Genomic DNA, 15,861 nt, shown 5'->3' on the forward strand with positions numbered 1-15,861 from the left:
GTGTTTTATTTTGTCATTTCCTTCGGCTGTGTATTATATTCAATGAAAAACCAATACATAGTTTACATATAAGCAGTTCCAGCTGCACCAAACATTCGTTACCACGAAAACCAGAAATCAAATCCGCCTAAAAGCAGGAGAGTATATTTCAGAAATTTGGCTGATGATGAAGGACACTGCAGGACTGAAATTCCAATTCTTGCCATCGAGCCCGTTTGGATACAACATCTCATCTCATCTCATCTAATTTTAATTAATAATTTTACTATTATTTACAAAACATCTCATTTCATCTCAATATCCAAACAGACCAAATTTTGAAGCCATCCATGTGAAAAAAAATAATTTCGACGTACAAGTCAAAAGATTTTACCTTGAAAACTAATGAAAATAAAGAAAAATATTTTTCTTTATGCTATATTTTATCATCTTCAGTCATATTTAGTTATTAATACGACGTAGTTTGAATGGTTTTGGATCAACCACTTAAAATATGCATATTCGACAAATGTGATTAAAAATAATTATATCTAAAATGAGAAAAGGCATAACAAAAGTCCAGTGCTCTATTCAAAAAGCCAGATTTCCCAACATAGGAAAAGGAAATGCGAAATGATTCGTGCATGGCTACTCTCGGCCTCTTTTCCCTTCTTTTTAAGGTCTTTGTTAGAGTGGGTGCCCTTTTGCCACAGGAATTACCTTTTGCTTAACATAAACAATGCTCTCTGCCACCGACATATAATTTTACCTTTATGCCTCTGCCTGGATTTTTTCAGACCTATGATTAGTCCTTCTTTTGAGAATGTAAAGAGTGAACTAACAAAAATGCGCATGCGTCAACATGTGGTAGGAAATAAGTAAGGTTACAGAAAACTGCAATCAATTACATCATTTTTATTATAATATTATTGTGAAGTGCTTTGGTCACAAAAAATACTCTATAGAAATAAAATAAAGTACATAAAAAAATAAGAGTATTTATATGGGATCTTATTTTTTAAATGAATTTTTAAATTTTACCACCATAAGCATTTAGATCATTACAGAAGTATAAATTAATGGAATGTTTTGTTTTTACAATTATTCTCATCTTATCTCATCTAATTATTATAATTTTTTTAAATTTTTATATAAAATAAAATAAATAATTTAATTTTTTTAAATCTTAAAATAAAAATAATATTAAAAAATATATTTTAATAATATTTTATTTAATTTTTAACTTTTATCCCATTTCATCTAACCTACTAAACAAACTAGGCTAACCAAGATATTTGAAAAAGGAAAACAGATCCTTGTTAAAGTAGAAATTTCAAATATCCATCTTGCCATTCTGGATACATGACTGTATCACTCTGTGGACACTGTGTCGGCCTTCAATTATTTTCTTATTTCCAAATTTCATCCTTTTTGAATATCAACTTTGTTTGTTTAAAGTAAGTCTACTTTTACATTCTAGCTGCGGAAAAGACAGTGTTATCCCTATGAGGCTATATCCCCAATCTTGACTTATACATATAAAATCGTTTGGGAATTAAAGCAACTTGTGTACTTGTATTATAAAATTATTTAATTCACTGCTATACATTAACTACTATTTTTCTTATTTTATACTTGATAACTTTTTTTTATAAGATGTAAAATATAGAATAATAAATAATAGTTAATGAGAAGAATTATTCATTTGAATATCTTGATCTTTATTCTTAATTTTTTTTTATCTATAGTTAAATTTGTTGATGTGATGCATTTTAAATTATTTTCATTAAATAATTGACATATGAAGCGATTTAAAAGAATAACATCAACAAATATAACTAAAAAGTAACAAGATCCAATAGAAAAAGTACCTTAGTTAAAAAAACTTAACCCTTTTATAGCAAGTTTCTATTTTATCTTCCTTTTCTTTTTGTTTTTTTCCTCCTCCTTTGAGTTTTCAATGTCTTGCACAGTAGCCATGTGCACAACAGACTGCCGAGCCATGCTGTCCATTAACCCTTTTGGTGGGGTGTTCCTCTGGACATATCTGAAGCTTTTGTCTTAAACATTTGTACATAACTTATATGTCATGCCGCAGTGGTAATATATGCTTAAAAAAAGCTAGGCATTTCTTGCTTCTGGGGAGATTTTGAAGAGACATTTTATAAATGGTAGAGAGAGAGAGAGAGAGAGAGAGAGAGAGGGAGAACTTTGTCTGGTCAAAGAGTATGAGCATAATATTGGAGTTACATGTGCAAGCACTATATATGATCAAAATGGTGTGATTAGGAATAGAATCCCTTGGCAGTTTGGATCTTTGCTTGACTTCGTGGGTAAAGGGCCCTTGCTTCCCTTCAGCTTTTATTTCAGTGTCTGGCTCTCACTTCACAGAAAAACATACATTTTTGGGAATATATTACTCTGTCACACATAGGAGATCTGGGTCAATCTTTCTCTAGCAATTCTACATGTAACCGTGAAGTGCGTAAACGTTGCGTAATCGCTTTAAAAAAAAATGAGGTCTATTATTAAAAAATTAATTTTTTTTATGAATCCCATATTTTATTCATTTTTTTCAAAGTGATTACGCGGCGATTGTACAATTCACGATTATAAATATATTTTTCCATCTTTCTCAGGTATAGAAGTACACCACTAACGGGAAAAAAATACAATATCAGAATAAGTTACCTTTCTGGCTTTCCACAATACACACCATACAGCAATTGAAGCAGGGATTCTAAAACAGCCTCAAGTTTCTAGGCAGAAAAACAAGCTTCAACACTTCCTAGTTAATAACTTAATCTCTGGAGTGATTGTTTGATGATCCCAGCTGATACAACAACTGAGCCCTTGAACTGCAGTAAACAGTGATTTAATTGGTTAAAAGAGTCGATTGCTGATTGTACTCACACAGTAGGAAATATAAGTTGAATGTTTCTTCTCGAGAAAAAAACAAAGAGATAAACCACGTTCTTTATGTGTTTCTGAGTTTTACCTTCGATTTGATTGTCAATAAAAGAATCCCTTCACTGGTAGATGATTGAACCGAGTGACAATCTAATTGGAGATTGCTTACTGCATCCATGATCTCTAGCAGCACTCCCTCCTTCCAAGGACATCTCATCTCAATAAGAACCTCTTTATTGATCATGCTGACGGTCACAGTATCTGTTGAGCTTTCTTTTGATACATTATAATTTATCACTGGCTCCGTTTCATCAATATCACAGGCCTTCCTCTTGTTTATCAGTGGCTTTTTGCTGTTACTAATGTTGTTGTCGCCACAGTTATCAGATATTCTCTCTACAGTATCTTGGGATTTCCTTTTTGTTCTTACTTCTACCTCTGCCAACTCCCTGCAAGATCCTAACTCTTCAACCCTTCTCTCAAGCTCTTTTACATATTCTATCGCATCATCAAGTATAGATACCTTGTCCTCCTGCATAAGCAAGATGAAACAACATTTCAATTAGAAATTGTAGCCAGTTGTCCAGTACCAGGGTATGGAGTTTTAACTACCTTGCTAATTGAAGGAACCAACGATCTAAGAATCAAAAATCTTTCATTTAGTTTTTCCCTTCGCCGCCTCTCAGCTAATGCAGAGTTCGCACCAATTTCATCAGCCTCTGGTCTCCAAACTTCATCCCTCTTGCAGATGTCTTCTGGGGACTCGGGCAAACCAACAGCGTGCATCTGAGGGACTGCAATCAAAACCTTCTTCAGTAGCATTTGTGGGGTTCCACCTCTCTGAAAATTTTCTAAATCTCCTTTATTCCAAAGGGAAAAACTGGATTCATGATGATAGTTTTTAAAACACGGTCCCAAGATCGACTGGTGTGAACTCTTTAAAAGAGATGAAAGAACACCCTGATAGTGCAGATCATCACTTCGAAAAACCAGCGAGTTCATTTTGGTGTGATTGCACTCTTGAAGGTCTTGCAAACAAGGTTGTTTCGCCAGCTCACCCTTGGGAGTGGAGATAGCCTTTTCAGGTTCCACAAAAGTTTGTGATATACAATCACTAGAATTCATGGAATGAAGGACACAATTACTGAACTCATCATCCACGAACTGCCAGCTTTGTACCTGAGAGGCTCCCCCATTGATCCCTTCCACCATAAATGAACCCTCTGCTGGTTGACTGAGCTCAAAGCCATTTGAACTGTTATTGGGAGAAACATTGATACCTAATTCTTCAGATCCTACATACGAAATTAGTTTGTTTTGCAGAATATCCTGATCAAGCACAGTACAAGCAGGATTGTTGTCAATCATCGTGCTTCCTGCACCCATCATGGAATTCCTGGAAATAATTGTGGAATATGGAATCTCCAAGAAAGAAGTTTTAACGTGCTGAATGAGACTAGGGTCTTCTAGTACCTTCAGAAAACAAACCAGGCAGAGCAAAAGGCACTTAACTCAACATTTATTATAGCAGAAACAGATTTCTAGATAATTTTTCGATCAAAATCAGAATCTGAGACGAGAAGTTACCGACTCGGTCACACCTAGCTCGACGACACCTCCCAAAAACGGAAAGCATATCACAGTCTGAAAGTTGAATGGGGAGATATTATGGTTAATATTGCCCTTCAGTGAGAATCTTTATATAACTAGTTTTAGTATATTAGTTTACCAAGGTCTTCATGCCCATCACGAGCATTGGTGGAAATTTCATTTTGAATTACAAGAGAAGTTCTAATGCTTTTCCTTCTTAATACGTATTTTTTTAAGAACAGATAATTCAGGGCAAAGAAAAATCACGTTAGTACCTGAATAGATGCACTCTGAGGGAGACGGTTGTTACAAGTCCATCATGAAACCAAAACCAAGACAGAAAAACAAAATATACATGTATTTTCAGTTTCCTTGGAGATTTTGGAGCATGAAATTTTACTTTGAAATAAACGAGCCTCAACAAGGCAGCAGCAATCTACCTTCGCCAGCAGAGAGCGACTGAAAACCTTGCTATCTGCAAAGTGGGCATTGCAAAGCCAGGTTGGCTGACCATTTGCTAACGTTCTTCCAGGTAATCTGAGAACAATTTTGAAGCAAGATGCATACTTTAGTTGATTGATAGATAGAAAAAAAACAACAATGTTATTGACTAGAGCAAGAATCCAAGGGGAAAGTGATTACCCTTGTCCAATGTTGAACACGAACGACATGCAAACCAAGTAATACCACTCCGGATCACTGAGATCTTCAGGTGATAATGCTACGGAAGGCCTTCTGGATTGAGGGTTGGCTTCACCGATTGAGAGGGATTCGTATAGTTCTCTCAATTGCTCACTCCTCTGCAAGCCCAGTTGGTCTGCATTAAGCTCCATAGCTTGAGTTGTTTTCCTTGTCTTAATATCTCCATTGTAGTATCCATCGCCCCACTCCAAGACCCTACGATATTAAGAACAGGAAGAGTATGTTAGAATCATAAGAATGAGGGGCTGCATTTCGTGGCTTTGGTCAAGAAATTCCCTTTCATATTAGGCAAAATGGCCAGGAGTGAATATGCGATAACAGAATAACCAAGAAATTTGGGAAGAGATCAGAGTCTGATGTAGCCAAAAGTGAAGCACAAGGGATGAACCTCGATTACAACCCTTAAGCTAAATAAGCAGATTACGAGTTTACTAAGTTTCAGCAGCACGACATCCGCATTATGTGAACTTATACAAATTTTAGAAAAAATATTTAACTCCGAAACTACAGGAGGAAAAAAAAAATGAAGTAGGACAGAATTCTCTTGAAAGATCAGTCTAGTCAGTTTCCCTTCCATGTCCAAATTCCAAATTCCATCTGACCCAATGGCAGAAATTCAGGAAGATTGCATACGAAAGAAGGGTGATCTTTACAATATATTTCCCACAAAAGAAAGCACAGAAAATTTGAAAAGAAAAAACAAAAGAAGAAAAGAGATGCATAGTACCCTGGTTGTCTGGCAGAAATGGACCAAAAGATTCCGTAGCTCCACTGGATGTTTCTCACAGCTAGAGCAAGTTGTTTCTTCAAGTTTTCTAGCATTCTCCCCTCCATTTGGAGCGCAGTAGCCATGTTCCAACATATAATTGTGAAGCTCACAGTTAGAGTACCCCACTGCTAATCTGATCAGATGCAAATGGTTTCCTGATTCTTCATTTCCACACACCAGAACCGAGTCGAGTTCCCTTTTGCTTCTGGGATATTCTCTTGGGTGCCAACAAAAGCACGTGTTCAGCTCAAATTATTGATTCTCGATATCACAAAAAACAAAAACACAAAAAACAAAAAATACACCCCAGATAGGTTTCTTCACCAACAGACCAGGGAAAACTCGAGATTGGTGTTTGTTGGACAATCTGGAGCTAGAAAATAGTGGAAGGAAGCAAAGGGGGTGTTAAGCAGCTGAAACGATAATTAGAAGGCAAAAACTGGTTTAGAGAAACTAAAGGCCATCAATAGTCCAGTATGTAATTAATTTCCTCTTTGGTACAGAATCTGAACAGTCACTTTCATAAATAAAGAGCCAAAGAGAAAACAATACCTTAGTAGAGGGTTCTTGAAATTGCTCTAAAAAAGCTCTACAAGCGTTGTCAGACAACCCAAACCAAGAACGTGCTTCTAATGGCCGCAAAGGGTGGGGAACACCAGCTCAGCTAACTCTCTTGCTTTAGCACTCTTTAAAGAAAGCTCACACAAAACATGGTTAAGAATCAACTAAAGATCTACCGTTCTCTGACCCAATAAAACAAATTAAGAAGACAAACACTTAAGGGGCCTACACTCAGTCCTCTCAACTCCACGGCTACTTGCTGCTAAGTGTGAACTTTGGATATGCTTGGTTCACCATAGGAAACACAGACCAAGCTCAGAAACCCAATCTTTAATGCGAAACAGGCAGAGACAGTTAAGGTGGCTTTAAGAGAATAGAGTTAAATAATATGGTAAAAGAAAATTACTAGACGTTGCAGAAATACTTAACTGGAAGTCTCTCTCTCTCTCTCTCTCTCTCAACTCTTTCTCTCACATTTTCTTTCATGGGTTCTCAAGCTACACATTGAAGAAAAATATTCATGAAGAAACAGCATCAGAAAGATTTTATCTAGATTTGTTTCTATTGAGCTTCCATGGGAGAGAAAAGGGAGAAGAGAGAGGAGGAGGTGGTAACCAAACAGGAGAGGGGGGATGCATGAATTATTTAAGCTCGTCGTATATGCTTTAATGGTGGGATTTGGTAAGAAATAATAAAGAAAAAACCAAGAATATTTATTATTATTATTATTTTTGTAAGAAAGAATAATATTTATTTATTATGTTTGAAGAAAGTTTATCTTGTTATTCATTATTTACAGATTATACATTATTTTTATTTTTATTTTTTTAAAATTAATTAAATTCTTTTACTCATCATTTATAAACTGCATTTTTAGTAAAAAAAAAATTAAAAAATTATGTGTGATTTGAAAATAATGAATAGAATTTTAATTTATACTATTTCTTCTTTCCATTCTGTTTCTTTCTTCTTCCACCCTTACAATATGTTAATTTCCTGGCGTGGTACAAGGACATATTGCAGTGCGCTACAAAAGAACAGAGGCTAAAGCGACGGGAGGACTAGAAGAAGGCCTAGAATTTTGTTTTCCGATTATGACCTTTTTTTAACGCACGTGGCGATATTATCATCGTTCTAATATACTAATATATTAATATGAGTTTTGCTAAGTAACTTTCACCACATTCTATATTCCACACTTCATTTTTTTTAATTTTTTAATTTTTTAGTATTTTTTTTTAATTTATTTTTTTTAAATTATTTCAAATTTTTTATTCATTATTCATATAATAATGAATAATGAAGATTTATACTACTAATATAGTAAGCAACCGACCGAAAACAAGGACGGTTCGAGTCCACGTCACTGTTGTTAGATTGGAAGCTGTGATTTTTCGGCTCGGCTAAGCTCGCTCACCCAAACTAAAAGGGATATCGACTATGAAAAATTTAATTTTTTTTTTAGTGTATTTCATGATAACGTTTTCTACATTTTTTACGTGTTTGTTTTAGCTCGTGATCATGATGATGTATCACAACTGATACACTATTCAAATCCTAAGAGCTAACTTAATTGTTTAGTGTATAAAATATGAAGGGATGAAAAGTAAATTAATTCAAATAAATTGCATTTATCAAAAAAAAAATCAAATAAATTGTAAACATAAAAGAAAAATATTGAAAATAATAGTAAAATAGTTTGAGTTAAGACATTTTATTAGATTTTGAAAAATGAGAGTGCAAAAATTGAATGAAAACATTATAAAGTTAAACAATTGTTTGAATATAATTTTAATTTTATAATTTTAAAAAGTAATTTTTTTTTTTTTTGTGTTTTGTTTGAGAATTTATGAAAGTTGTAATGATTAAGTAATAATTAGATGTAAAACTTGAAAACTTGCAATTAAAAAATATTGTGTTTGAGTGATATTTAGTAATGAAATATGAGTACTACGACAGCTACAAAGAAATTACAAAAAATAATCTCACAAGCTGATATGAGTCATGATTTTATGTAGTCTGTTAGAATTACTTTACAATAAAAAGTATATTTACAATCTGACGAACCACATCATATTACATCAATTTATAGAATTACTTTTACGTGATCTATTTAAAGTTAAGAGTATTTTCCACTAAATATATGAGATTCTATGAAAATACTTTATAACAATTGTATCGTCAAACCGATCCTAAATCTAAGACAAATATGAACACAAAAAAAGCGAGAATGTTCCTAAAATGAAGCATTGGTCAATATGCTACGTACGAAGACACATTATCAACGAAGCTAGCCGCAAGGTGTCTACCTCAACCAACTAGCTAGTTGTACTTATGCACGATTATTTTGATTGAGAAAACGAAATGACCATTTCTGAAGATGATGCAACGAATCCGATACCTTCCAAGATGACGACTATTCTGCACTGTACGCTACTCCATTTAGGGTAAATGAATGGAAATTCCTTCAAATTACTATTCTGCATTTTTTGCTACTCTCCCAGTACTTTCCCTTTTAATTCAAAAACTAGAGCTATCCACTGTTGGTTTACCTTTCGGGGCTCTATCATCTACATGACTAGATTGCTTCTCTTTTACCTGCATTTATTCGTTAATTAAAACATGGTTGAGAAATCTTAATCATCTTTTCAAATCTAAAACTCTTGCGTCTAGATAAAAGGCATTTTTTGGTCAAATGGATCCCCATGCATGCTTTTGGCTCTTTCAAGATTTAATTGCGCTTTTTAATGAAATCCTGCCCATTCCGGTTGTGAGAGTTTTAAGTTCCTACAATGGCTCTTTTATTAATGCTGGTTTTCTTCATTTTTTAGAGTCGGTACTAATACTTTTGCTTGAGTTATCGGCTTTAAAGACGTGTCATACTTTATGTTATCAACTTAGTATTACTATCCTTATTGTGGAGACTGGTTTTTTTTCTTATTGTTAATTAGCTTAGAGTCTCTCTACAAGGACCGGAGCATGTATCGAACAAATGCATCTATCAAAAATTTTATGTGCAGTCATTTTTGCACACTCATTATACACTTCTTACACAGTATTTCACTAAGGTGATTGGCTAACTCACATTTTTTTAATATAAAATAATTAATTTGATCAATCACATCAGTAGAATGCACAAAGAGTACGTAAAAGTGACTATGTAGTAGAACTCTCATGCATCTATTTTTTTATTTTTTTTAAAAAAAAAAACAACATAAATGCACCCATTGGTGCATGCTTCGGTCCCCTTAGGATTTTCTATTAGCTTAATAACATGAGTTCCTCTCCCTGCCTTGGTCTTAGGTTGTGTTTGGATATTGAACTGAATTGAGTTGAGATGATAAAATATTGTTAGAATATTATTTTTTAATATTATTATTATTTTAGAATTTGAAAAAGTTGAATTGTTTATTATATTTTGTGTTAGAATTTAAAAAAGTTATAATGATGAGTTAAAATAAATTGAGTTTAGTTTGATTTCCAAACGTAGCCTTATTCTAACATTTGGGATGATATTATTCAGTTAATTTAAACTTATTTTTCCTTTTGGAATATATCATGTCTACAAATAAGATAATGTCTTGACCAATAGTGTGGCTTCTTTTGGCTCCATGGATAATACGGCCAGTTTTCTTCTCTCCACCGTTGACTTTTAGTATCTTCAAACCAAATTCTAGTTGGGATGTATTTAGTTTGAATTGGATTTTATTAAATTTGAGTAGCTTCCGGGATTTTCTTCTGTAATCCCTTATATAAGGTATTATTTCGCATTAAATAAATATTTATAAATAAAATTAAGGTATCATCATCTTCTATAAAAGAATATATATATATAAATTACTCAAAAGTTTGTTCGAGAAAAGGCTAGCCCACTTGTTTGGGCAAATGCCCAAATCACCCACTCGAGAGTTGGTGTCCACGTGACCCCCTCTCGTAAAAATAATGCCGTAAACCTTGCTGATCTAGATCAGTATATATGAAATTAATTAAGGGAATTTGTATCGAATGCCTCCAAAAGAAATTAAAAAAAAAACTCTAAAACCCTCTCATTCTTCTTTGATCTCCTCCAAAACATTTACGAAATTTTTTTTTTTATTATCTCTTTAAAATTTTGAAAAAAAAATAAAAAAATTTAAAGTATCAATTTTTTAAATTTTTTTAATAATCTAACTAATAATATATGCCCTGAAATTGTGAATTTTTTTTTTATTTTGTTTTTTGTTTGCCCATGAGACGTGGAGAAGGGGGTTAGGATTGGATATATGCAGTCGATCTCCTCTTCTTCTCTCTCACCTGTAACATGCATGTTTATGGAGTGGAATGGATGGAAATTAAGCCAGATGATACCCTTCCTACGGGGTTAACAACCCGTTTACAATGAATTGATGACGTGGCATATTATTTATTAAAAAAATTAAAAATTTTGAATCTTAAGCCCAGTACCCACTGTATACCATCTTGTCCAAAATTTTGCCATAAGAGTATGCCAAAGCTCAACAACTTCAGATCCCTACAGTGTGAAGTCGAGCCTCTCTCTGATTCTCTCTCTCTACTTGAAATTTTACCAGAAAATGGATGCTACTCAAAGACTTGACATTGGAGGCGCATTGGCCATGCATGGCGGCAACGATTATGAGAATGAGGGCATTTAATTGGTGAGATGCACGATGTCGAGGGAGAGAGAGATGTGGCCCCGTGGAAGATGCGATCTTAAGAGAAGTACTGAGCACGAAGGTTTTTGAAATGTGAAACTAGTCGAGGGAGCGAGAGCCACTCAATTCTTGAACAAAACAAAAAAAAAAACTGAAAACAATGGATTTCAGCTCTTGTTTTTGTTTCGCTTTCATATGCTGGTGCTGAAGATAATGCGGTTCCGGACAAATCCAGAAATAATTTTCCTACGAAAAGACATCTGAGAAAGGAATGAAGAGAGAGAGAGAGAGAGACTTTTGTGTGGAGGAAACTAAAAAATTAGGGAGAGGGAGGGAGAGAGAAGCTCGCCTAAGATGAACGGAGCAGAGGACGGGAGTTGCCGACGTTCTAACAGGTACTTAAAAAATTTCTCGGCAAAATGGTGTACAATGGGCACTGGGTTTCAGATGAATCAGATCTTGCATTTTCAAATTTTTTTTTGTTTATATATGATGTGTCTGATTCACAAACTGTCACGTAATTCCGTTATAAACCGGAGGTAAACCCATAGCAAGGCTATCATTTTCCTACTAATATTACCCATCGGCCAGATTCTTTTCAGAATAAAATTTCAAACATCTCAATAATGTCCTAGATTCCCTAGCTAGCTACGTCACCCTTTTTGTTACTATCCATGATCGGCTCTCAAGTATCCTACTGTTGTTTCATGATCATGCACGTCAGAACTTGTACAAGTCAATAAATAATTATCATCTCGTTCATCATGTGACTTCAAATCTAGATGACGAAGCGATCAACCCAACATCTCTTTCATGTACAGGAGGAAAAAAAATTTATTAAAAACCCTACAATATCTTCTGCTATTTATCTAATAATTTGTAAGATCATAATAATATTATAAAAAATTATATGCATCAGGTACTATTTATTATCTCACATCTTATATCTTATAAAAAATATACACATCATATAAAAAAAACTCTATATATAAAATGTGAAAATGAATAGTAATTAATGCATAAAATTCTTCTAATATTATTAACTTTATCATATTATAAATAAAGACCAATAGCTCCAATCTTTTCAAGTAATTATATAAATTCCTAAAAGCTCAACATCGCATGACACCGACACACACAATATATATATATATATATATATATATATATATATAATTATGTATTTAATGAAAGGGAACAAAAGAGGTGAACAAACGTAGAAAAAATGTATATATAACAATAAAGTATGAATAATGATTTATACAAATTTTAAGTATATATATAAAATTCGTGTAAATTTTTTCTCAAAAAGTTGATCTTATCGTAAAAAAATATAAAAAACAATTAATATTTTTCTGATAAAGTTATTATTATTTTTTTTACAAAATACATTAATCCCTAGACTTTTACTTTATACAAACTTTAATTTAAGTCCTGTTTAGATTTATAAATAGTTGAGATAGTTTTATATGAGTTTAATAAAATATTTTTATAATATTATTTTTAATATTATTATTGTTTTAAGATTTAAAAAAATTAAATTATTTATTATATTTTATATAAAAATTTAAAATAATTATAATAATAAATTGAGATGAAATTTTAACTCAAACCGGAGTTTAGTGTGCAAAAACACCTTAAAATCAAATTAAAAGGTGAAGTCCTTTATTTGCATGGTAATTTTTGTTTCCACGTCCTACCTAAAAAGACGTAACATGCAACTATGAAACCCGTGAATGATTCCAACACGAATGTACGGAGCTGCCTTCCGACTCATATGCAGCGGCCTTTATTCATGCTATTTTTTAATAACGTACACATCCAGCGAATATATATGTGGTGAAATGTATTAAGCACTAAGTATCGATTAAGCCAAAAATTGTCGAAAAGAGAATACTCTCAAGCTCTCTAAACTCCCGTCCTCTATCTCTCTCAAACCCTTTTTACAGACCTGTCTCGAGGAGGTGGGAGCTTCGGCTCCTTCCCCCTCCCCCTATTCTCTATTGTCTCTATTGTGTGGTGGTTTTTTTTTTTGTATTTATTGTGTTTGTAGGCTAAATAAGAGAGAATCGCGAATCATATATGTCCGACGAGTATAGATCGCGTAGCCGCATAGAGCATTATTTTTTTTCTGTTTGTTACAGTAGTTTTTCCATTATTTTGAAAATAAAAATCTAAAAATGTTGTCCCTTCGGACCTTGGTTTGAACGGTGTGATGTCCCCTCTCCGCTTAGGCGGTGTATGGGGTTGGTGCATCCTACTCCGCGTAGTCGGGGTATGGGTTTTGTCGTTTAGTTACTATTTCTCTGTTGGAGACAGAGTTTGTGCACGACGGATCCTTTAGACCTGGTCTTTAAAGATCTGTCGTCTGGACTAGATCATATCAGCTACGGAAGTGTGCTGGGGAGTTATTAACATTTATAACTGATTTTTTTAAGTCAAAGTTGTATGTTCTTTATGAATGAAGTGTGATCCCTTTATCAAAAATATATATATATATATATATATATATATATATATATGTGTGTGGTGAAATGTCAAAAATTCTCAAGCTTTATCGTTATGTAAAAATAGGAGTGCTTATAATTACATTATGTGTATATATAATGTTATATACAATCGTAGAATATATAAGTACCACACAATTCTTTTAAAAAAATGAGATTTATTATTAAAAATTATTTTTTTTTTCATATAAGTATCGTATTTACTCATTTTTTCATGAAAAAGATTGCGTGGTATTTATACACTCTACAACTGTAAATATCATTTCTTATTAGAATTTTATCATATTTATGACTTGTTTTTTACCATATTTAGTTAATTGTATAGATTAATTAATATAAATCAGTATCCTTAGATTTATTGTATTTCCATTCTTTTCTATTATATTTAGTTTTTCGTTCATTTTTCTATTATATTTAATTTTCTAACAACAAATATATATATATATATATATGAGTAATGCTATATATTACACTCTCATCTTATTTTGATCATATTAAGTAATATGTGACATATTAATCACTATTAAATAATAAAGAAGCATGTAATAAATAATCATTTAATAATAATAAATGTGACACATTATACTTAATGAAATAAAAATAGAATAATAATATGATATATAAAATTTTCCTTTTCACTGGACGTGAGATACATGATTTATACAGAGTGACATGAGTTAAAGGTGTAACATGGTCGTGGTTGGTGGCAAAAATGTTCCTCTTACCTTGGAACCATATTGTCCCTTCTTAGCCTTTTTTTCATCTAGCTAGTAAAAACGCTTGAAACTACCACAAAATAATTAATAAACGACTTCTGAGAAAAATGTTTTGCCAACAAAGGAAAAAACAAGAATAAGAATAATAATAGTATCCACAAGCTAGCACATATATAGGTTTTTTTCTTGTTTTCTTTTCTTTTTTTTTTTTTTTTTTTTTTTTTGGGTAAACATGAAATTTTTAAGCCAAAGAGATCACAAAAGTTACCTCTATACAAGGTCAGGAAGGGAGTGCATATCATGTCGTGTGAGGACTCTTTTTTTTCTTTTTCTTTTTTTCATGTAATGACCCCAAAACTTGCCTACACTAGGCTACATCTTGTTATAAATATAAGAATTATTTTATTTTAAAATTGATGTGTAGAGCACGTACGTTATCCACATTAAATTTAATAACTCTATTAGTTGTGTTATGATCTACACGGGTACAAAATTTAATAATTATAAAATCAAATTATGTCATATAAATATTTTATTAGATATTACGATCTACACGGACTTATAAATATAATAATCCTAAAACTGCGGAATATTTCACGAAACTTTCAAATTGAGAAATAATATTGGGAACGAGACATTTCAATGTGGTCCTTGGGTCGATAACATTAATTTGTGAGCAAAAGAGAGAATATTGTGGTGGCCGTTTGATGTACCTCAAAGAGAATGTTCCCTAAAACCCAGACTAATTTTTTAAGTCTTGATTTTAAAATACTCATGATATTTATTCGTTTTTAAACGAGATATTAGATTTAGAGATACCCTCTTAAGGAAAAATGTGTGTGTGTGAGAGAGTTGGGCAGTGGAACTTGGAAGATTAGCTTCCGGAACAGTGACTACCTTATCAACTTTTTCATCAGAGAATATAATATATGATTCACGTACTTATTTCTTTGTTGAAAAAAGAGCACCAGTCTTTTCAAAAATAAGGTTTTAAAGAGTAATGTTAGGATATATATATATATATATATATATATATATATATATATATATATATATATACACAATCATAGCATGTGTAAGTCTAGCGTATTCCTTTTAAAAAAAATAAAGTCCATTATAAAAAATAATTTTTTTATGTGAATTTTATATTTATCTACTTTTTTCAAAATGGGTGTTCGTGACTTGCACACTTCAAGACTGTAAATATTATTTTTCTTAAAATATTGTGTTAAAATTTATAAAGAGATAAAGTTAAAAAAATCATATGGATATATATTTTTATATTATTTTTATTTTAAAATTTATAAAAGTTGTATTGACTTTTATATTTGAGTAATTTTGAGAAGTTAGAAAAGTTATTTTGAGATATGAAAAAATTGAATTATTTATTATATTTTATATGAGAATTTAAAAAAATTATAATGATGAGATAAGATGAGTTGAAGTAGATTTTGAAGGCAAACTTTAGGGCAGGT

General features: G+C 32.2%; 1 protein-coding gene across 10 annotated transcripts; it reads right to left on the minus strand.

Annotated features, from left to right (window-relative positions):
* Positions 1 to 2,124: 2,124 nt before the first annotated feature.
* LOC121237537 (transcription factor EGL1) lies at positions 2,125 to 6,800 on the minus strand. Of its 10 annotated transcripts, none has more exons than XM_041134319.1 (11): positions 6,741 to 6,800; positions 6,503 to 6,636; positions 5,909 to 6,323; positions 5,122 to 5,376; positions 4,920 to 5,016; positions 4,755 to 4,769; positions 4,477 to 4,533; positions 3,502 to 4,362; positions 2,978 to 3,421; positions 2,671 to 2,837; positions 2,125 to 2,400 (listed from the first exon to the last, which is right to left on the minus strand). In XM_041134319.1, the coding sequence occupies exons 3-10, from the start codon at positions 6,031 to 6,033 to the stop codon at positions 2,772 to 2,774; spliced, it is 1,920 nt and encodes a 639-aa protein (XP_040990253.1). In that variant the 5' UTR covers positions 6,034 to 6,323; positions 6,503 to 6,636; positions 6,741 to 6,800; the 3' UTR covers positions 2,125 to 2,400; positions 2,671 to 2,771. The 10 variants fall into 10 exon arrangements, with proteins under 10 accessions (XP_040990253.1, XP_040990252.1, XP_040990248.1 ...); XM_041134318.1 differs by having other exon boundaries at positions 5,909 to 6,167; positions 6,283 to 6,323; positions 6,503 to 6,795; XM_041134314.1 differs by having other exon boundaries at positions 5,909 to 6,167; positions 6,256 to 6,323; positions 6,503 to 6,795.
* Between the last annotated feature and the right edge of the window lie 9,061 nt (positions 6,801 to 15,861).

Source organism: Juglans microcarpa x Juglans regia, chromosome 6S (assembly GCF_004785595.1).
Source record: "Juglans microcarpa x Juglans regia isolate MS1-56 chromosome 6S, Jm3101_v1.0, whole genome shotgun sequence".
In the NCBI taxonomy this organism is placed as follows: Eukaryota; Viridiplantae; Streptophyta; class Magnoliopsida; order Fagales; family Juglandaceae; genus Juglans; species Juglans microcarpa x Juglans regia.

Excerpts from the sequence above, each read along its gene's own strand:
- LOC121237537 (XM_041134319.1), bottom strand. The coding sequence starts at position 6,033 with ATGGCTACTGCGCTCCAAATGGAGGGGAGAATGCTAGAAAACTTGAAG. Across the intron at positions 5,017-5,121 it reads GTGTTCAACATTGGACAAGG|ATTACCTGGAAGAACGTTAG; the intron begins GTAATCACTTTC and ends AATTGTTCTCAG. Across the intron at positions 2,838-2,977 it reads TATTGACAATCAAATCGAAG|TTCAAGGGCTCAGTTGTTGT; the intron begins GTAAAACTCAGA and ends TGTTTACTGCAG.